A 22371-nucleotide genomic window follows, 5' to 3' on the forward strand; every position below is an offset into this window, starting at 1 on the left:
TGCTATGGGATGGTCTTTCTGTACACTGTGAATATGTGTTGCTACCATTAGTTAATAAAGAAGCTGCTATGGCCTGTGGCAAGGCAGAATAGAGCCAGGTGGGGAATCCAAGCAAAGATACAGGCAGAGTCAGAGCAGATACTGTGAGCTGCCGCCAGTAGAAGCAAGATGTAAGAGATCAGGTAATGCCATGAAGCCACATGGCAAAACACAGATGAATAGAAATGAGTTAATTTAAGTTGTAAGAGCAAGCTAGCAAGAAGCCTGAGCCACGGGCCATACAGTTTGTAATTAATATGAGCCTCTGTGTGTTTACTTGGGACCAAGCGGCTGCAGGACCAGGCAGGACACAGGAAAACTTCTGGCTACAGAGAATTTATCACTGAGTTCTCAGAATCACAGCAACCTTATTACATGCCAAATAAAGTCAGCCAAATAAAAACAGAACTGTCTTATTTATTGTGATTTCTGAAAGGAGCCTGAGGAATGCTACACTTGATGCCTGCTACAGATTTGGGTGGGGATATGATTTGATGAGAGAGAAGAGAAAGAAAAAGAGAGAGGAGAAACTGCTTGCTGAGTGGAAAAAAAAAAAAAAAAGCCAAAATGATAGCTTGTTTTCCAAGGATAATCTTTCTTTCCAGAGAGAAGATCATATTGCATAGTGTTAACTGTTTTCTCTGGGAGAAGAGGTAGTGTGCTAATGTGTATCACATGCCCATGTTACTTCTACTAGTGTATGCAAGAGTGTTTGAAAAGATTTTTTTTATTACATTTATTTTGTGCGTAAAAATGGTGGCCAGGAGCCGGGAGTTGGGGGGGGCGGGAGTGGCACACACCTTTAATCCCAGCACTTGGGAGGCAGAGGCAGGCGGATCTCTGTGAGTTCGAGGCCAGCCTGGGCTACCAAGTAAGTTCCAGGAAAGGCACAAAACTACACAGAGAAACCCTGTCTCAAAAAACCAACCAACCAACCAAACAAACAAACAAACAAACAAAAACTGGTGGTCAGAGGACAACTTGGGGAAGTCAATTCTCTCCTTGTATGAGGCTTCTAAGGATGACACTCAGATCCATCAGCTCGGCAGCAAGTGCCTTTACTTTCTGAGCCACCTCGCTGGGCCATGCACAAAAATCTAAGACGTAGGGGTTATCATCTTCATTTGACAAACAGCAAAGTGGTTTTGTTGTTGTTATTTAAGTAGTAATGCTGGGAAGTGAACTTAGAGCCTTGGTGTTATAGGCAAGTATTTTTGCCAGAATTTGATCTCAGTTCAATCTCTAGAATTCATGTAAAGAGAGCCAGTTTGGTGACCCAAGTTTTTTTTCTTTTCCTTTTTTCTTTTTTTCTTTTTTGGAGCTGAGGATCGAACCCAGGGCCTTGCACTTGCTAGGCAAGCACTCTACCACTGAGCTAAATCCCCAACCCCTGGTGACCCAAGTTTTTAATTCCATCCCTTGAGAGGCAAAGACAAGCAGATCCTTGGGGCTTGCTGGTGAGTCAGCCTAGATTACCTGGTGAGTTCCAGGCCAGTAAGGCTCTGTCTCAAACAGAGGTGGACAGTGCCTGAGGAACAATACTCAAGTTTGCCTCCAGCATCTACATACACACCACCACCATCACACACATAAAATGTACACCGACAAAATAAGGATATGAGAGGGTTTTGAGGACTACATAAGGAAATACAAATCTAAAGATACTTCTATTCTTTTAAGGCAAAAATTCATAATCTAGAATACACAGATGTCTATAATCCCTAGAAGAGATAGCATAAAGGTTTAGATTTTATTGCCAAGTAGAGATAGTTAAAATATTCCTGGAGACATCTCTTTGCAAGCAAAATGAACAGTCTAAACAAATTCTTTACCTACAAAAGGGATTACTTTTGCCCCAAAGAATACTGCAACAAGCTGTGTAGTGATATATTATGTCCCCCAATATACTGTGTCTCCCAATAAAATAAAACTTGCCTGGAGATCAGAGGAAAAAGCCAGCCACTATATAGAAGTCAGGCAATGGTAGCACACGCCTTTAATCCTATCATTCGGGAGGCAGGGATCTGTCTAGATCTCTGTGAGTTTAAGGCCATACTGGGAACAAAGCCAGGCGTGGTGCCACATGCCTTATATTCCAACACTAGTTAACCATGGAGGTTTGGAGGTCTGTACAAACAGACAGGAAGTGACAGAGCTGGGCAGAAAAAGGAAGTGCTGTAGCTGGACAGAGAGAGCAAATCAGATGGCAGAACAGCAAGGCATATAGGTGTGGGTAGACAGGAAGTAGCTCACTTTTGGAAGCTGTGGAGTTGGTGAGGTGAGGCTGGCATGTGGCTGTTCCTATCCCTCTGATCTCTCTCAGGCTTTCTCCCCTCTATCTGGCTCCGTGTTTTCTATTAATAAGACCATTTAGAAATTCGTCTACAAAGCTGGCTTTGTGTTCAAGAAGGTTAAACAACCAGATTTCACATGGAAAACTACCAAGTAGGGGGAAAATATTACCATGTGAAAACTTAACAACAGCTACTGTTATTTCCATGGATCCAACACAGATATTTTACCTGACAGGGAAACCTAACGATTTATCAGGAAAGATAAAATATATTAATAAATCTTTACAGAATGAGTTCTCCAACTCCCCAGCAGTTTAACTGCCCGATAAGGCTAAGAAAATCCTTCACATAAAAATAGGCTTTGGCAGGAGTTTCCAGTGACTGATGGGAATGTCACCTAGAAGGTCTACCTTGTCATTTATTGAACTTGGGTTGTATTCCTGCAACCATGTGCAAGTGTTCTTGCCTGGATTTGATTTTATTTCGATCTCCAGAATTCATGTAAAGACCAAAGAGTATGGCCTGAACAGTTTACCAGTTACAGGGCACACACGTCTCCTTGGCTGGAGACTACTAACAATGGATGTGGGGTGGGAGGATGCAACTCTGCTCTGTGTTCTTCCAGAAAGGCTTGTGAGAGGCCTCTGTGTTCTCTGGTAGCAAGGCCATGGCACCAGTGAGTTCATTACACTAATGTGTACACTGAAATGTTAGGTCTTGATATTTTGGCCCCATGTGGGAGCTGGCTCCAGAGTTTTCTATTGAGGATTAAAAGGCACGTCTGCAGTTTGTAGGTGAGATCTGGACATCTATAGGCAATGCACTAGAGGGGCACAGTGGCTAAGTGCTGCCAAGTAGCTGGCAGGGTCACCTTCAGACCAGGTTAGAAGTACCTGAAAGAAAGCTTCATGTTTTGACAAAGAAAGACAGCAAATGAGCCAATGGCATTACTGAAGACAAGCCTCACCCTACTGCTCCTCACTGTTTTTCTCCTGATTAGAAGGACTTTCCTGGGCTTTGAAATAAAGGGCTAAATAAAAACGTTTAAAATGGTCTCCACACACTAGGAAGCCCTAGGTCACATGCCTTAGACAACAGCCTTAAGTCCCTTAGCCATTTTCCTGTCCACATAAACAGAAAAAGGGCAAATGGATACAAACTCAGGAGTAGCTGTTTTTGAGAGGGTCTATCACCAGGGGTCAATGAGGACTGTCCTTTATAAAGCAAAAGTTGTGAGGAACTTTGTATTGCTCTGGAATGGCACAGCTCTCCATTATAGGGTTCTTCTGCAGTACTCCTTTACAGAAACACCAAAATGTCATACCTCACTGTGGTCCCTCCTGTAACAAAACCAAGTTTCCTACTCTCACTTGTCAGTACTAAGTAGCTGGAGATTCAAAAACAAAGAAGCAAGACCAAAACAAGAATTAAAAAGCTAGCCGGAATAATTAAGTGAATCATTTCCAGTAATCTAAACCACTACATTTGAAATGATTTTATGGCTGGGCAGTGGTGGCACTCGCCTGTAATCCCAGCACTCGGGAGGCAGAGGCAGGTGGATCTCTGTGAGTTCGAGGCCAGCCTGGTCTACAAAGTGAGTTCCAGGACAGCCTCCAAAGCTACAGAGAAACCCTGTCTTGAAAAACCACACACACACACACACACACACACACACACACACACACACACACAAAAAAAAAAGAAAAAAGAAAAAAGAAAAGAAAAGAAAAAAGAAATGATTTTATGGATAAATAGAATTTCTTTCCATCAAATATTTTAAAAATGAGCACAATGCTCTAAAATATTTTAAAAAACAACAGCAATAGCCTCTATTAAAAATGCCATAGTATCAAAACAATACTCAAATTCTCTGCTGAGTCTTTGCTAGATATGGTATATATTTAACCATTGTTTTAATAGTTAATTCTTCAAGTCCCTAACTCCATAAACACTAAAGAGAACGGAGACTACGTTGTAAAAGTATAACAAGTTTACACTAAGGGAATATATAGACAGGGTCCAAGAAGTCAGACTAAAGTTTTAAGAAACCAGGTAGAACACTAACAAGTTTCTCAAGTCTACAGTTTAGGGCCGATAGATGGCTTGTCAGACAGAGGCACCCGCTGCCAACCCTGACTGATCTCTAGGAGGGGAGAGCTGACTCCTGCAAGTTGCCCTCCGACTTCCACGTGGGTGTTGTGACAGGTACTCCCTCCAATAGTAAAATACAATTTAAAAGGTTTCAAAATCAACAGCTGAAACTGAATCCGGAAAGTTAGAATTTGTTGTCACTATTCTTGGTTTTTGAGACAGATCTGCTAGAGCCCAGGTTGGCCTCAAACTCACTATGTAGCTGAGGCTAGCCTTGAACTCCTGATCTTGCTGCTACCCACCACATGCTAGGATGACAGGCCTGTGCCACCACACTCCACAATGTTTGATTTTATGTGCTAGTTCTTATCAACAAATATCAACTTAATTGTTCTTTCACTAAAAATATCAGGCAAACACAGTATCTGGGAGAACTCTGTGAAGAGAAGTCAAGTTCTTGCCTTGTCAGTACACACAGAAGAGCTGACTAGAGGAAGAAAAAGGACGAGTGAGGGTAAACAGTTACATTTCTTCAGAGACTGGAGAATGCAGCACTAATTTACAAAATAATTCACAAGTTCTAGGTCTGTGTCCTCCTCTTCCCATATTCTTTCTTGTTGTATTCCCACAAGCTAGCATTAACTTGAAAGAGAAGACAAAACAATCGAAGAATAATCCATGTGTGCAGCACACCTGCACAGTAGGCCAGCCCCCTGCCCACCAGAGCAGCCAGGCAAGCCAAAGCCCTGGCCTGCCTGCTCTGAACAGGCCTTTAGCTTCCCTGGCAACTAAGAAGCAGGAGGGACTCAGGGCGTAGGAGCTGATCAGAAGAGTAATACTGTTTTCCCAGCATGGGTCTCAGCAGTGGCGTCTTACAGATGGTCCTTGTCACCTGTCAGGAAGAGGTTCTCCTTGGTCATCAAGTTCAGCAGGAAGGACAAAGGACAGAGAACTCACCATCCACTCGGGCATGTGAAAAGCAGAGGTGCCCTCATCACCGGCCCACTTCTCCATAGTGCAGGGCTTGGGTAAGGTTTGTCCCGAAGCAGAAGGGAAAGCTGGTTTGGAAAGGCCAGTTACCAGAGAACACCCACGGCCTAGTGATTTGAAAGGTCGGGGTCAAAAGAAGCTCTTATCTCTTTTCACAGAGGCTTCCTGTTCAAATCAAGATTGTGAGCCTGGCAAATCTCTCACCAGCTAACCTCAAAGCCGCCTTCTGCCTGTTACTCAAAATCAAAGCAGATGCAAAGCTCTGCAGGGCAGTTCCTGCAGGGCACTCTAGCCCACCTCCTCTGTGGGGACTTCCTGCAGCAACAGGCTGGCTTTCTTCCCTGGGTATAAGGCCCTGGTTAATTTTCTCCCTCCCCTCAGACACGTCACTGGAAGTGCTGATACCAAGATCAATAAAGATGAGGTCAAGTAGGCACTCCCCTTTCTTGAGAGCTGCTGATTTGAATCAGTACAGTAAACAGGCGTTTCCTTGAAATCAGAGTTCCTTATGGCTTTCAAGTTCCAACAGCTACAGAAGCTCCCTGTCTGCTACCATCAGGGGGCTGGCACCACCACCCATCTCAAGTTAAATTCTTATTGCATCGAGGTTCAGATGAAGCCAGGGAAGATGGTTTTTACAAAGTCAAAACTTTTAAGAAATGCTGAAAAAAATTCTGGGACCACGGCTCCCTCTGCTGGCTCCCTGAGGGATGTACAGGAAGGTCTAAGGGGCCTTGGTTACAGAAACAGCACAATGCCAACTGGAATGCTTCACAGAGGCTAGTCAGGACCTACTCCCCACCCGCAGCGTGGGCATACAGGAGACCCAACGTTCTCAGAAAAGTGCCTAAAGTCAAGTTGATTTTTCCTCATAGGTCTGGTATCAGGAAGAAACAGGATACCAACACTATCCCTCCTTGTGCTGATAACAAGGACCACAGTTGCTTCTGCATTATGTTCTCCCATATAAGCAGTCTCCTCTTTGCACATTTCTGAAATTTGGAAGTAAATGTAACTTTAAAATTTATATATATGTGTGTGTGTGTGTGTATGTATATAAAATGTATGTTTTATACATCTAATGGTTTATATATATAAAATCACATATTTGCTTAGTTTATTCCTAGAGGATGTTATCCAATAAGAGTACCATAGAGTATTTTATATTATTTGTGGATATTGTAAAGGCATTATTCCCGTGATTTTTTTTCAGCCTATTTATCGTTTGTATATGAGGGCTACTGATTTTTTTGAGTAAATCGTCTCCAGCCACATCATTGAAAATGTTTATCAGCTTTATGAGTTCTCTAGTAGAATTTTTGGGATCACTTATGTATACTATCATATCTGCAAATAGCAATACTTTGACTTCTTCCTTTCCGATATGTATCCCTTGATCTCCTTTTGTTGTCTTACTGCTCTAGCTTCAACTTCAAGTACTAGATTGAATAGATATGGAGAGAGTGGACAGCCTTGTCTTGTCCCTGATTTTAGTGGAATTGTTTTAGGTTTCTCTCCATTTAATTTGATGTTGGCTGTCAGTTTGCTGTATGTTGCCTTTATTATGTTTAGGTGTGCCCCTCGTACCCCCTGATCTCCCCAAGACTTTTATCATGAAGGGCTGTTGGATTTTGTCAGAGGCTAGGAGGGCTCAAAGGGATCTCACGGAAAAGAGGAAATAGAAGCGATCTTGTGGGTGGACTGGAGACGGGTGGAGATGGGAACATGAGGGATCAGGCTGGGGGACAGATGAAGGAAGAGAGTACTGGGGGAGAGGACTGGAAAGGGGAAGCATTTTTGGGTCAGGTAGAAACCTAGTACAAGGGAAACTCCCAGAAATCTACAAGGATGACCCAGCTAAGACTCCTAGCACTGGTAGATTCATAGCTTCCAATGGAGGGATTGGGACTCCAGCCCATCCATATAACCTTTGACCTACAGTCTGTCTGTCCTGGCTATGGGAAATGCCAGGGGCCTGGAGGAATAAGTGTGGCATGGAGATATTGGGGGAGTGACCAACCATGGACTGGTCCAGTCTCAGACCCATCCCATGAGAGTGGGCCCACCATCCCTGACACCGCCTGGAGTGCCAGGACTCAGAGGCTGGATGGCCCAGAGACCTAGGACAGAATCAAACACAATGGGGGTGAGGGCTGGGGATCAATGCAATGATGCCTCATGATATTCTGCTACACTCATAGACGGGTGCCTAGTCCAGTTGTCATCAGAGAGGCTTCATCCAGCAACTGATGGGAGCAGATGCAGACTCACAGCTAAACATTGGGCGGAACTCAGGGAATCCTGCAGAAGAGAGGGAGAGAGGATTGTAGGAGCCAGGGTCATCAAGGACATCACAAGGGAACAATTAACCTGGGCTCACAGGAGCTTACAGAGCCTGGACAACAGTCAGGGAGGCTGCACAGGGCTGGCCTAGGTCCACTACATGTGTGTGACAGTTGTTAGCTTGGCCTGCTGTGGGACTCTTAGCAGTGGGAGCAGGGCTGTCCCGAATGCTTTTGCTGGCTTCTGGGAACCTGCTCCTCATGTATGGTTGCCTTGCCCAGCCTTAATACACAGAGAGAATCTCAGTACTTATGGCAAGTTGATATGCCATGCTTTGTTGATACCCATGGGAGGCCTGCCCCTTTCTGGACAGAACAGAGGAGGAGTGGATTGGCGGGGGGGGGGGGGTGCACAGTGGGGAGGGAAAAGGAGGAGAGGAGGGAGGGGAACTTCAATCCAGATGTACAATAAATGAGTAAGTTTAATCAATTAAAAAAAAAAAAAAAAAGAGTACCATAGGGGTCAGGCATGCAATCTCAGCACTTTGGAAACAAAGGCATCGGATCTCTATGAGTTTGAGACCATCCAGGTCTACACAGTGAGACCCTGGAGGAACAGCAAGATACCATAGAGATGCCAGACCTGGTGATGCATTCCTGTAATCCCAGTGTTAGGAGATGAAGGCAAGATGATCATGAGTTCAAGGTTATCCTCAGCTACATAGTGAGTATGAGGCCAGTTCAAGAAAACAACAAGAAGAGTGTCTCAAAGGGCTGAGAATATTGCTAAACAGTAAGGCAGTTGTCTAACATGTGTAACGGTTCAGTCCCTGCCAGAGAAAGCCCAGCAACATGGACCTGGAACCACTAGAGACTCTGTTAAAAAAAAAGATTATTGCTGGGCAAAGAGGCACATAAATACCTATAATCCCAGCACTCAGGAGGCAGAGGCAGGTGGATCTCTGTGAGTCTGAGGCCAGCCTGATATATGTACACAGTGAGTACCAAGCCAGCCAGGGCTGCATAGTGAGATACCATGTAAAGGAAAAATATTCATCATTACTATGTATTTGCATGATGTGCATGTTAGGGAGCATTGCCAAAGCAGATGTATGGAGGGCAGAGGACAACTTTTTTTTTCTTTTTGGTTTTTCGAGACAGGGTTTCTCTGTGTAGCTTTGCACCTTTCCTGGAATTCGCATTGGAGACCAGGCTGGCCTCGAACTCACAGAGATCTGCCTGCCTCTGCCTCCCAAGTGCTGGGATTAAAGGCGTGCGCCACCACTGTCCGGCAAGGACAACATTTTTTACCTCAGGTCATCAATCAGGCTTGTGCAACAAGCACCTCTACCTGGTGAGCTGCCTTGCTGGCCCAGGACTAATTTAGTTTCTGACGCAGAAGACATTTTCTTGGAAGCTAATAATCATAATATAATTATGATTACAGTCTGGCTCCCCTCTAGGCTTCATAGCTTAAAAGAATGAATCTTTTGGGTATGGAACAGAGGAAAGCCTTGTAGTACCTAGGAAAAGTTGTTGGAAGATGCCAGGGAAGGCAGAATTCCAATGGCTGACCAGCAGCCTAACCCAGGTGAGCTGTATTACCCACTGTTTCTTAAGAAAGACTATACAGGAGACAGCAATGAGCAAGCTGGTTTTGTAATCAGATAGCTTTGGGTGAGAATCCAGATGCTGCCACTAATTTATCCCTGCTAGCCCACCAGTTTCCAATCTATAAATGAAGTAAACAGCACCTCCCAGTGTGACGGGGGCTTTGGAAAGAGCACATAGTCCGTGGCCTGAATGGCACCACTTTAATAATGTCCTCACTGTGCCATGTCCTTTCGCACCTCAGTTTGTAGCTCTACTTCCTTCATCCTTACTCATTCAAATTCTCCATGATTCAGCTGAAATAACAGTGTTCTCATGAAACCCCGCCTAAAATTAAGAATTTCTCTTTCCCTTAATATTGTTCTTTGGCCATATCACCATTCCTAGCCTTCTTCACCACAGTGGCTGCATCCACTGTGCTCACTCCTCCTTAGACTGCAGACTTTCAGGGACAGAGCCAACTCTGACTTGACTGTAGTGCCTGGCTTGGAGGAGGAGCCTAAGAAATTATATAGGTTCTGAGCCGGGAGGTGGTGGCGCACGCCTTTAATCCCAGCACTTGGGAGGCAGTGAGTTCGAGGCCAGCCTGGGCTACCAAGTGAGTTCCAAGAAAGAAGCAAAGCTACACAGAGACACCCTGTCTCGAAAAACCAAAAAAGAAAACAAAAAGCAAAAAAAAGGAAATTATATAGGTTCTACATTCTGTATGCTGCATGTATATCTTATAACACCCTAGGGACAACTTGCATAAATCAATATATTCAAATTGTTTATGTCCACTGTACAGGATTTGGTAATTTATCTTACACCTATAAGGATTAATATTACTGACTTATTTCATGGTGAGGTGAAGGCATTTAATCCTTAATTGTACTATCTCTGCAGGAATTTGTAGGATCTACTCTCCACTGCTTGATCTGAATCAATTATACACTATTTTGATATACATCATAATGGAGCCTTTAAAAACAAATCAAATGCCAGACTTTGTTGACTCCTCATGGGAGGCCTTACCCTCTCTGAGGGGGGTGCAGTGGGGGTAATGTGGTGGGTGAAGGGAGGAAGGGGAAACTGTGGTTGGTACGCAAAATGGAAAAAAAAAAAAACTTTTAAATAAAAAGAAAAAGAACAAATCAAGGTCAAAAGTCTGAGTTACTGCTTAAGAGGAGCCTAGCCCTTAGATTTACACATTTCAACAACCAGCAAGTTACCAGATGCTCTTGTTTATATCCCTGTATAATGACTGAGTGGACAGTCATTTTACCACTACCTTTATGGTACTGTTAAACCATGGAGGCAAATGACTGTGAAGGAAACTATGATTAGCAATAACCCCAAGAACATATATTACTTTGACAGCCTAAACATGGTAACTTTTGTCTTCTTAGTGTAGGTTTTAACTAAAATAGACTTCATTTGAAAGCTCTAACATTACCACCCTCTTCTGTACAGTCTCTAAAATGAAAACACAGTAGCTACTACATCTGAGAACTTAGGGTCTATTAACTGACATGAACAAGGTAAGATATAAGACACAGGTATATGTACCAACTAGAAACTTGATTCCAATATAGTTACATTTCACTACAATGTGTCCTAGAAGGCCCTTCCACAGACAGAACAGGAGTGATACTACTACACACGATTACGGAACGGCAGCATCTAGGTGAGGCGGTCAACAAACTACACTAGCTCCAGAAGCCATCTACAAGAAACAGCTCGGGAGAAGCTCACTTTAACTCCAAGAACAGCTCAATGTCCTGAATGCCTGCTGTGCTCCTGCCTGTGGAGACTTGACAGTGAGATCCTAACCTCCAAGGTGTGCCAGCTAACCCACAGTCCCAGTGAGCACGTGCTCAGGGCTGAGAAGATAGCAAGCCGGGGTTTCTAGAGGCCAGAGACCAGGCTGTTTTCGAACTCACAGAGATCCGCCTGGCTCTGCCTCCTGAGTGCTGGGATTAAGGGTGTGCACCACCGCTGCCCGGCACAGTCATGATTCTTTAGTCACATGGCTATTGGTTATTAAAGGCTAAAGTTCCCATCCACTTAAGTTCAAAGATCAACCTACTTAGTTATGAAGTTGGTCAGAATGGTTAGGTCTCAGATCTCCCTGTCTAGTTATGGTCTGGATGTGCTGAGGGCTTGGTTACCTGATTTTGGTGGAAGCAGTGGAAGCTTTAAGAGGTGGGGACTAATTGGAAGGTGCTAAGCTATTGGGGCAGTGCCTTTGAAAGGGGTATTGGGATCCTGGCCCCTTTCTCTCTCTTTGCTTCCTGATGGCCAGAGAGAAGAAAAAGTGTTCTTACCAGGAAGTGTGGCCTCTCACCACAGGCCCAAAGCAATGTGGCCATAAAACCATAGAAACCAGGACACTAAATGACTTCCTCCTTTATAGGTTGTCTACCACAAGCATCATGTCAGAGCAGGATGCTACCATACCTCTCCAAGCTTGAAATGCCAATGCTAACACAACAGCAGGGTTAGAGCCTTCTCTCCTGTCTCACACCCTCATTTGGTCCTTCTGTGTTCTGAAGATTCAACACGGACACATCACCATTACTGGGAAAGGCTTTTAAGTTAGCTCCAACACTACTGGGCTATCATCCACATATACTTTTAAAAGCCTTTGTTTTCCCATTTGTTAAAACATTTATAACAATACCATTCTTATATTGTTGGGTTGGTTTTTTTAATTTTTATTTTATGTGTATAGGCTGGGTGGTGGTGGAGGTGCACGTCTTTAATCCCAGCACTCAGGAGGCAGAGGCAGGCGAATCTCTGTGAATTCAAAGCCAGAATGATCTACAAAGCAAGTACCAGAACAGGCTCCAAAGCTACACAGAGAAACCCTGTCTTGAAAAAACTTAAAAAAAATTATTTTATGTGTATGAGTATTTGCTTGCATGCATGCATGTACACTATATGTGTCCAGTGCCTGCAGAAGCCAGAAGAGGGCACCAGATCCCCTGGAACTGGAATTAGAGGTGGTTGTGAACCACTATCTGGGTACTGGGAACCAAACCCAAGTCCTTAAAAGTACCAGGAAGCTACACTGTCTCCAACCTAGATAGCAGAGCAGTACTGGACTGTCTGCAGGCCTCTCCACTTACTGTGTGACCTTGACAGACGACCTATTCTCCCTTTGCCTGCTTTCTCTTCTGCCAAGGGAAGTTTGAGAGCGTCAGAGCATCAGGTAAGCTAAAGTAAAACACAGCTGGGTGCTGCAGTGATGGACCAAATGAGGAAAGGCACTCACTGTGAACCTAACCAACTGAGTTCAATGTCTGGGATACTGAAATAGTGGAAGGACAGGACCAACTCCCCCAAAGTTGTCCTCTCACGTCCATACAAGTACCATTGCACATGTTATATATACACAGAGAGAGAGACAGAAAGCACGCGCGTGTACACACACACACACACACACACACACACACACAGAGAGAGAGAGAGAGAGAGAGAGAGAGAGAGAGAGAGAGAGAGAGAGAGAGAGAGGACACATAATACCCCAAACAAACAAACAAACAAGCAGACAAATGAAAGCAAAACAAAACAAGCAGAGCTGGGCATAGTGATGCCCATCAGTAATCCCATGCTCAGAAGGCAGAAGCTGGAGAGCAAGAAGCTCAAGGGTAGCCTGTACTACATGAGGCCTTGTATCAAAACAAGCAATGGAAAAATGAAATAAGACAGTAATAGGAGCCGGAAGCTGCCAGGGCTGTGCAAAGTTTACCACTATTGCCAATAACACGTACAATCTGTTTCCCAATAACCCAAGTCCAGTTTTGAATTTTTGTTGTTTTGTTTGTCTCATGTAGCCCAGACTGGCTTCAAACTAATGATCCTCTACTCCTGATCCTCCTGTCTCTACCTCCCAAGTGCTGGGATTATAGGATGTAACACCAAGCCCAGTTTTAAGTGCCTGGGAATCAAAGCCAGGGCCTTTAGGCAGGTACTCTACCAACTACATCCTCAGCCCCAAATCTACCTTTTCTTCTTACGTGTAGTGAATTTATTCCTTTAATCAAATGATGAATATTCACTGACGCCTATCTTGTGCAAGCAGCCTAGAGACAGTCCCTGCCTTCAAGATGTCTACAGCCTAAGAAGAGAGATGCAGGTTCAGTCTCCAGCACCAGGGGGGAAAATAGAGCTGGACATAGCTCAGTGGAATGCTTGTCTAGCATGGGCAGGGCATGGGTTCAAACCCCATTGCTATAGTCAAATCAATCAATGTAAGAAAATGTATTACCCAATAAGAGGTCAGTATGGGATGTGGCAAGGGCATCAATCATGCATTCAGAGTATATCATCAGAGAAGCTCCACTGAAGTGGAGAGGGAGGTATAGGAGTTACTGGTGTGTGCTGAGGAGTGGGACTAATGGAGGGAAGAACAAGCATTCTACAATATCTCTTGCTGTATCTCCTTTCTTCCTAATAGCTGCTACCTGAGGCCTGACCATAATCATGTCCATCTAAAAGTCAATGCTACTCAAAGTGTGCTCACATTTGTTGAGATCTTATTAGAATTCCAAATATGACTTAGTAAGTCTCAGCTGATGCCCACAGTGCTGAGATGTAGCTCTGAGAAGAAATGAGGTAATTCCACTCCTGTGTAGGCCTGCAGACATGTTAAATTCAACTTATTTATACATGACTATCAACAGCTTGCTTGCTTTAAATCTGACCATATCACTTTGTTTATAATGCCCCCAAACCATCCCCTCTAACACTGTACTCAAAATCAAGTTCCAACTCCTTAGCATGTTTCGCCTTGGTTTCCTCGAGATTCTCCACATTTTCCTACTTCTATACAGTAAGCAAGGGCTCACAGAGTACATATGTGCCTCTCAAATTTTACAGCTTGGCTGTAAATTCCTTCAGTATATATTTCCAGCTTCTGGTCTAGGTTAAGAATAAAGTCTAGGGTTGGCGATTTAGCTCAGTGGTAGGGCGCTTGCCTAGCAAGCGTAAGGCCCTGGGTTCGAGCCTCAGCTCAAAAAAAAAAAGACTAAAGTCTAGGCTAGCCTCAGTGGCATGTTATAATCCCAACACCCAGGAGACAGAAAATCAGAAGTTTACAGCAGCCTCTGCTACACAGTGAGTGTAAGGTCAACCTGGGCAGGAAAACTGGATGCAGCCAGTGGTGAGTATATGCAACCCCAATGCTACTACAGAAAACCATGAGGCAGAGACAGAAGAATCACCAAGCTCACAGGCCAGCTCACCTGGAGGCACCAGCAAGACATGAGAGCTCTTGTCTTAAAACAAACATGGAAGGTGGGAACTGATTCCAGAGTTGTCCTTTGACCTCCCTAAGGGGTTGCAACACCAGGTTGAGAACAACTGGTCTCATTCTTGTATTTCAAGACTCTAAAATTTAGTAAACTAGCAGTGAATGTGTGCTGCTAAGACTAAGTAGCTAACTCAGAGAAAGGAATAATAAAATATAGGACAGGTCCCTCAAAGGAAAATGAAGGAAGAGGGAAACAGATGTAAGAAGGGACAAAACAAACAGAAACACGTATAACCCTGTTGTAACTAGCTGGACTAAGTGCACCTGCTTGTTACTCTCCAACCAGGTTTCTCAGCTAAGCAATTATGCAATTTAGAGACTGTCGTATACCTGAGCACAGGCTACCGTCCTCACTTTCTCTAGGTCTTTTAGAACCTGGGAGTGGACTGCAGACTTCAATCCATAATTCTCCTGACACAGAAAACACAGATCTACTTAGGTCAAGGTTCAGTTTGCTGCACACTTAGCACCACCAGCCAAACCTGCCTCACAGAGAAGTCAAGCTTGACTTGACCTTCAAAACTTCTTAAAACCTAAAAAATCAGAATCAGAAAAAAATTGCACTAAGGGCATTGAAAGTGGCATGTAAAAATATGGAAGTGTGTTGTTATTAAATAATTGTCAATTACAGAGTTTTCACTATATCCTTTCCTTTTAAATAAGCTTTCTAGAAACATAATTTATCCACATAAAAAAGTACACAAATCAAAAGGTTGTAGCTTGATAAAATTTTAGAAGCCAATACACCTATATTCCACTCACAGATAAGAACATTCCAGGTAAGAACTCTGTGATAGAGTGCTTGCTTAGAATGCATAAAAAACAAAAACAAAAACAAAAAACCCTATGTTCAGGTGTGGTGGTGCATATTTATAACCCTAGAATCCAAGATCTAGAGAAATTAAATAACTTACTTCCCTTAGATTCTTAAAGCATTCATTTAAGGGTGGTGGTGGGAATTAATCATCTGTCTGTGGTTTTCTTTTTGTCTCTTCCAGCTAGGGCTTTCTATGTACTCTTGGATGGCCTTGCACTGGCTATGTGCCAAGACTGGCTTCAAGCATGTGGCAATTCAATATCCTGAGTTTGAGGATAAAGGCAATGATATTATGTCCAGCATTGTCTTTGACTTTTGGGAGTACCTTAAGTATTCAGAAACCCTTTGTAATCAACAGGGATTAAGTAGAATTCTTCCCTCGATAGTAGGTGGTAGAGACCGCTTCCAGGACCTTCCTCTCCCCACATCAAAATCTAATACTTAAGTAAATGGTCTCTTATTTATGTAGAACACACATCTTCTGTATAATTCTTCTCTAGATAGTTCATAATAAATAATACAATGTAAAAGCTATGTAAGTAGTTATTGTAATCCCTTCAAGGCACATGAGTGACCAGGCTCCTCCCCTGAGGACCTCCAACTGCCAGTTTCCACCCACAGGACACTAACTGCCTTAACTGCTGGACCCAGCCCCCACCTTAAAGAGTAAAAAGCCCAATCATTGGATGTGACACCTACCAATCTCCACCCTTGAAAGCTCCACTCTGAAAAGTTCCACCTCCCCCCATCCCAAGAAACTTGATAGAAAGCCTGTGTCCTGCTCAGTCCTCTGCTGTCTCCTGCCTGAGCAGAAGCAGCCATCCTCCTGGTTCTTCCCTCCCAATAAATCTCCTGTGTGAGGTTGTTGTGTGGTATGACTTTGTGGTATTCGATGGCTCCCAACTGCCAGGATACCTTTCCATCTGAGCTGTAATGCTTACAGTTATACTATACTGTTTGATGAATAATGACAACGTTTGAGAAAACGTTGAAGTATTCAGACACAATTTTTATTTTAATATCTTTAGTCTGCAGTCAGTGAATTCACAAATGTAGTTGGGGAATACAGAGGGCCAACTGTCGAGTATTTCTACTCTCATTAAGAGACTAACAAGACTTAATGGTTCCAAAATTGCTGGTGCGTTTTCTAACTTTTCTACATTAAGGATGTATATAATATTGATCATCTTAATAAGAGAAAAATAAATGTGTGGTAGACAGAATGATGTCTCAATAATATATTCATCCTTTGTAACAGGAGAAGAACAAAAGTAAACATAGACAGCTTTATGGATTTGGTGATAATGAGATGAAAGAATTGCATCTAAGAGGTCCATCCTTCCATGCTATGACGCATGAGACAATGACATCAATTGGGAGGGGAGGGGACTGTAAGAGAACTAGGGAAGGGGAGGTAAAGAAACTGGCTTAAAGAAAGAGAACTGGCAGGTAGTAATTGGAGATAGGTGAGCAGCAGCAAGCAAGTTTCTAAGTAGGGCAGCAATCTCTCTGCAGAATGGTGTGACCAAAGTACTCTGAGGACGACGGCTCACTGTGACTGATGCGTTCAAGGGAGAGTGCAGCAGCCAGAACTGAGAGCAACTTCAGGTCAGCCTTAAAGCAGCTACAGTCTGGGCCTCCAGACCACATGAACACCAGAAATGACGGACGTGAGAAATCAGGGACGAACTAGGAGGCTGGCCACTCTCAACATCTTGTTCAGATTCCACACACCTGAAGCTTCTACATGGCGGTCCTGGTGTCTGTGACAAGCACTGTTATCATCTCTCTGCCTGCCAATCTCTTGTCCAAAAATGAGTCTGATTACTTTGAAATATTCATTGGTTTTTCAGCTGTCCTCATGATAACCAAATACATGACATTCCAGTGAGTTCCAAAGCAAATTAATCAAGCATAACCATTATGAGAAAGAGGCTATTTTTACAACCAAGGATAAGGTATTATTTATCTAAGAAACAAAAATATAAGAAGCAAAACTTGTTGACTCCCCCTGCCCTTATTTTTGGAGACAGGGTTTCTCTATTATATAGCTCTGGCTGCCCTGGAACTTGCTACGTAAACCAGGCTGGCCTCAAACTCAGAAATCTACCTGCCTCTGCTATGATTAAGAGACCAGAATCATTTAGGTGAGTCTTCTGGGAAGTATTTCCTCAGGGTCAGCACATAGGAGCTACAGTTCAGAGGGGACCAAGGCTGCATCTCAAGCTGACAAAAACTTGGTAATGTTTGGTGTCTCCCATGTGGTGCTAGTTTCTGTGGAAAGAGAGCTGCAGGATTGAGAAGGTCACAGAAAGCAGCTGAGACTTGAAGACACTGTGAAGGGCCAGGAAAGGCTATTGGTAAAGGTGAAGCCTTAGTTGCAGTGAAGACCTCAGGATTGAAGGGATTGTGGAGAGAAACTGAGGCAAGGTTGAAGAGAGGCCAAGAGGCCATTAGTAGAGGTGCAATCTCAGTTGCTGGAGACTACCAAGGACAGTGGCAGTGGTGCCAGCCTGAGCCTACCAGACAAGTTGTATGTGGCGTGGATGATAGGGCCTGCCCAAGCTCTTGGAGCCCAGAAGATAACTGAGCAAGTTCCAGATGCTGAACAGTGAAGATTTTGTTTACATTGCTGGATGTTGATTTTTCTTTGATTTTATTTAACTGTGTCCTGATTCTGCTATTCTCTCTTGGAATTAGAAAGTATGTAACTTTTAGATTTTACAGGAGCCCACAGTTGAGATATTGAATTTTTTAAAGGGATCTTGGTTTTTAGAGTGTTGAAAATTTAAAGACTGCTGAACTTTTCAAGTTGGACTGTGTTTTATATTACAATATTAACATGAGCTCTTGGGGACAAACAAAAAAGAAAAGATTATGGTTGATATGTTTGTGTGTCAAGTTGATAAGAGGACAATTGTGCTGGTTAGTTTTGATCAACTTGAGGTAAATTAGAATCCTGGGAGGAAGGCAATTCAATTGAGGAATTGTTTCCATCAGCCTGGCCTATGGACATGTCTGTGGGGCTTTTTTTGAGCTGAGGATCGAACCCAGGGCCTTTCGGCATTTTTTCTTTTTTTATTGTCAGTTGATGTAGGAGGACCCAGAGCCGTCTCTGGGCAGGTGGACTTGAACTGTATAAGAAAAGTAGCTGTGGGTTGGGGCTTTAGCTCAGTGGTAGAGCAAGGCCCTGGGTTTGGTCTTCAGCTCTGGAAAAAAAAACCAAAAACCAAAAACCAAAAAGAAAAGTAGCTGAATTAAGATAAAGGGAACAGGATATAAGCAGCATTCCTCCACTGTCTCTGCTTCAGTTTCTCTCTAGCTTCCCGTCTTGAATTTCTGGCCTTGGCTTTCCTTGATGATCGACTATAACCTGTAAGCCAAATAAACCCTTTCCTCCTCAGACTGGTTTTGGTTTTATCACACCAATAGAAACTATGGCGGTCTGAATGAGAATGGCCCCCATAGACTCATATATTTGAATATGTGGCTCCCAGTTAGTGGAACTGTTTGGGAATGATTAGGGCATGTGGCCTTTGGAGGAGGTATGTCACTTTGAGGTTTCAAAAGCCCTCTCTATTCCCAGTTAGCTCTCTCTGTGTTTATCTCATACTTGTGGATCAGATGTAATCTCTCAGCTGATGCTCCAGCACTGTGCCTGTCTGCCTGCTGCCATTCTCCCTGTCAAGATGATCATAGACTCTAACCCTCTTGAACTGTGAACCACAATAATCTCTTTCTTCTATAAGTCTTGGTCATGGTGTCTCTTCACAGCAACAGAAAAGTCACTAAGACAGAAACCAAGCTAGGATAGTAGGTAAATTTGCAAATAAAGATTGAAAATAGAGAGACTGACTGATGTTATGTTCCATGCTCTGGATGATTTCAAGACAAATTTACTCTGACTTAAAGGTTATAAACTGATTCTTCCTCTCATGAAGTTCATAAATTATTTTAATCTTGCTTTTTAAGTACAGTTCTGTACAATAAAGATGTTCTAGCCAAACTCTTCTGCCATGGGCTATGGACATGGCTTAATGGTAGAGAGCTTGCATAACACATATGAGGCACTGGGATTTTCTCCCCAGCACTACAAAACAAACCTTCCAATCTTCATCATCATCATCATCATCTTCTTCTTCTTCTTCTTCTTCTCCTCCTCCTCCTCCTCCTCCTCCTCCTCCTCCTCCTCCTCCTCTTCCTCCTCCTCCTCCTTCAAGATAGGGTTTCTCAGTGTAGCTTTGCACCTTTCCTGGAACTCACTTAGTAGCCCAGGCTGGACTCGAACTTACAGAGATCCGCCTGGCTCTGCCTCCTGAGTGCTGAGATTAAAGGTGTGCACCACCACTGCCCTGGCCAAACTTTCCAATTTTAAAGCAATGCTGACATTGATACACCTAGCTGCAAGAGAATGTCTTAATGCTACTCACAGTGAAGACTTATGAAAAACCTTATTCAAACCCACAGGACTACCCAAGTAGTCATACTGGTGCTTGAGGTGTCCAGTTACTGAAAACAACCCAAGCACACAGGGAGATCAACATAACCTAGTTAGTCTGCCATATTTCCTTACTAAGCCTTTTCTTTTGTTCTCTGTACCAGTTGTAAAATGTTATCTTTGCAAATGTCAGCTATAACACCTAGTACTGGGATTGTAAATCAGTTGACGGGGCCTGGGTTTGATCTCCAGCACCATCTTGAACCAGGGTGGAAATAAAAAGATCAGGAGTTCAAGTTCAATCTTGACCTAACAAGGTTCTAGATAACTGCATGAGACCTGTCTCAACACAATTCTAATATCTACCCTGTATTAATCTCATTACTTCTAATCTCTCTCTGTCTCCTTCAAATCATGACATAGAAAATGATCTTTCAACTTTTTTTTTGGGGGGGGGGTCTTTCGAGACAAGGTTTCTCTGTGTAGCTTTGCACCTTTTCTGGAACTCACTCTGTAGCCTAGGCTGGCCTCGAACTCACAAGTGCTGGGATTAAAGGTGTACACCCAAACCCACAAACTTCTGCACATCCATTTTTCCTCTCCTTCCTTGCTTTGGAGAGAGGAGCTCACTGTGTATCTTGGACAGGCCTTGAACTCTCTACATGGTCAAGAATGAGTTGTAGCTTTTGATCCTACCTCCAGCTCCCCAGGGTTGGGGTGATGGCTGTGTACTACCTCCTCAGTGTCCCTTCTGTTTCAGTGGAAGAGGAAGGGTTTTCTTTTCTCAACTCATTCTTTCTACCAGTGCTCTCTATCAAATTCTCTCTCATCTTCTTGGGGACAAGTCTCTGTCAACAAACTCCTCTCCTGTTTACTCAGCTTTTCATTGTTTGGTAGCATCTTCTCATTAGAGGTGAATATGTCAGGTTTCTCCTGTTCCAGAACATTAGCTCACTGTCATCCCCTTAAGCTATTGCTCTCTACACCCATCTTCACGGCCACACCTTTTGACTTTCAGTTCTCACGTCCCCAGGGGTCTTCAGGTGACTGCCAAGGGAAACTATCTGTGCTGTGGCCACTAAGCCCTTATTGCTAATCTAAGGGTATTTCTCAGCTTTCTTCACATCTCTGGATTTCCCTGATAGCACATCCTCCTTGAAAGACTCTCTTCCCTCAGCCTCTCTGGCATTATGCCCACCTTTTCTCTGATCTCCAAGATACCTTTCTTTTCCGTTTCCTTTGGAGCTTTTCTCTTGTTGTCCCTTACTTGGAGCAGCTCTTGAAGATTCTAGTGTAGTCTGCTTCTTCCTAGTAGCAAACATTCTCTTGACCAAATCCATCACTTTATTTATTCTTAGCTTTTGTTTCCTTTGTTTTGGTTTTTAGGCAGTTTTTTAGTCTCCTGTAGTTCAGACTGGTGTCAGACTTCCTATGTTGCCAAGAATGACTCCGGTTGAGCCTGCTTTCTCCTCTTCTAAATGTGCCACAATGACAGGCTTTATTTATTTATTTATTTATTTATTTATTTATTTATTTATTTATTTATTTGCTTTTGTTTTTGGGGCAGAGGCTCATTAGGTAGCCCTGGAACTCACTGAGAGTTCCTGCCTGCTACTGCCTCCTGAGTGCTGGGGTTAGTGGCATGTGCCATGGCCAGCCTTTCATTTATTTTTAATAAGCAAGTAATCTCCAGAATTCTGTATCTGAAACTTTTGAGCTTTTAGTCTCAGCTGATGGCCTACTGGATAACTGTAGTCTACAACGTTCCCAATAATGTTCTCATTATATCATGGCTAGTTGCTTGCTTACTTTTTTTAGCAGATGAAATAAATAAAAAATAAGTAAACAAGGCTGGAAAAATGCCTCAGTGAGGAAAGGTGCTTGTTGCCAAGCCTGACAACCCGAGTTCTATCTCCAGTACCCTCACAGTAAGAAAGAGAAAACTGATTCTTACCAGTTGTCTTCTGACCTCCACACTGCACTGCAGTATGCCTGGGTGCATCCAACCACACCTGGACACCTCACAACAATACATACATAAATGTAGTAAAATAGATGAAAAATTAAAGCCATGCTGGGTCCTATGAAGGAAATGACCAACATGCTAAAGTATGAAGGGAAGATGTCACTTTAGAGAGAGTCATCACAAAGGGCATTTAAAGACGGTAGTATCAGAAGGATCAGGGATCATTTACTCTATGAAACAAAGGCAATACTATCTGCAGAGACCTGAAGTAAGAAAGAACATGTTTACAGAATGAAAAGATAGCATGTGGCTGGAATTTAGTCACAGGAGGAAGAATGAGGTTTCTCACACCAGGGAAGCTAACAACTACTTTTTTTGTTTGTTTGTTTTGTTTTTTAAGGTTTATTTATTTATTTATTACATATACAGGCATCCATGCCTGCAGGCCAGAAGAGGGCACCAGACCCCATTACAGATGGTTGTGAACTACCATGTGGTTGCTGGGAATTGAACTCAGTACCCCTGGAAAGAGCAGCCAGTGCTCTTA

General features: G+C 43.3%; 1 protein-coding gene across 3 annotated transcripts in view; it reads right to left on the reverse strand.

The window, feature by feature from the left end:
* The window catches only part of LOC118579356 (putative adenosylhomocysteinase 3), a 176576-nt gene that overhangs the window by 56970 nt on the left and 97235 nt on the right, over positions 1-22371 (reverse strand). For 2 of the 3 annotated variants that reach the window (XM_036180544.1, XM_036180542.1), the window contains exon 1: positions 5382-5495. The exons of the other annotated variant lie outside the window; for it this stretch is intronic. In XM_036180544.1, the coding sequence (XP_036036437.1) occupies positions 5382-5438 (57 nt within the window). In that variant the 5' untranslated portion in view covers positions 5439-5495. Of the gene's footprint in view, positions 1-5381; positions 5496-22371 lie in introns of those variants that run through there. 3 annotated transcript variants of the gene reach the window in all.

Source organism: Onychomys torridus, chromosome 3 (assembly GCF_903995425.1).
Source record: "Onychomys torridus chromosome 3, mOncTor1.1, whole genome shotgun sequence".
Taxonomy (NCBI): domain Eukaryota; kingdom Metazoa; phylum Chordata; class Mammalia; order Rodentia; family Cricetidae; genus Onychomys; species Onychomys torridus.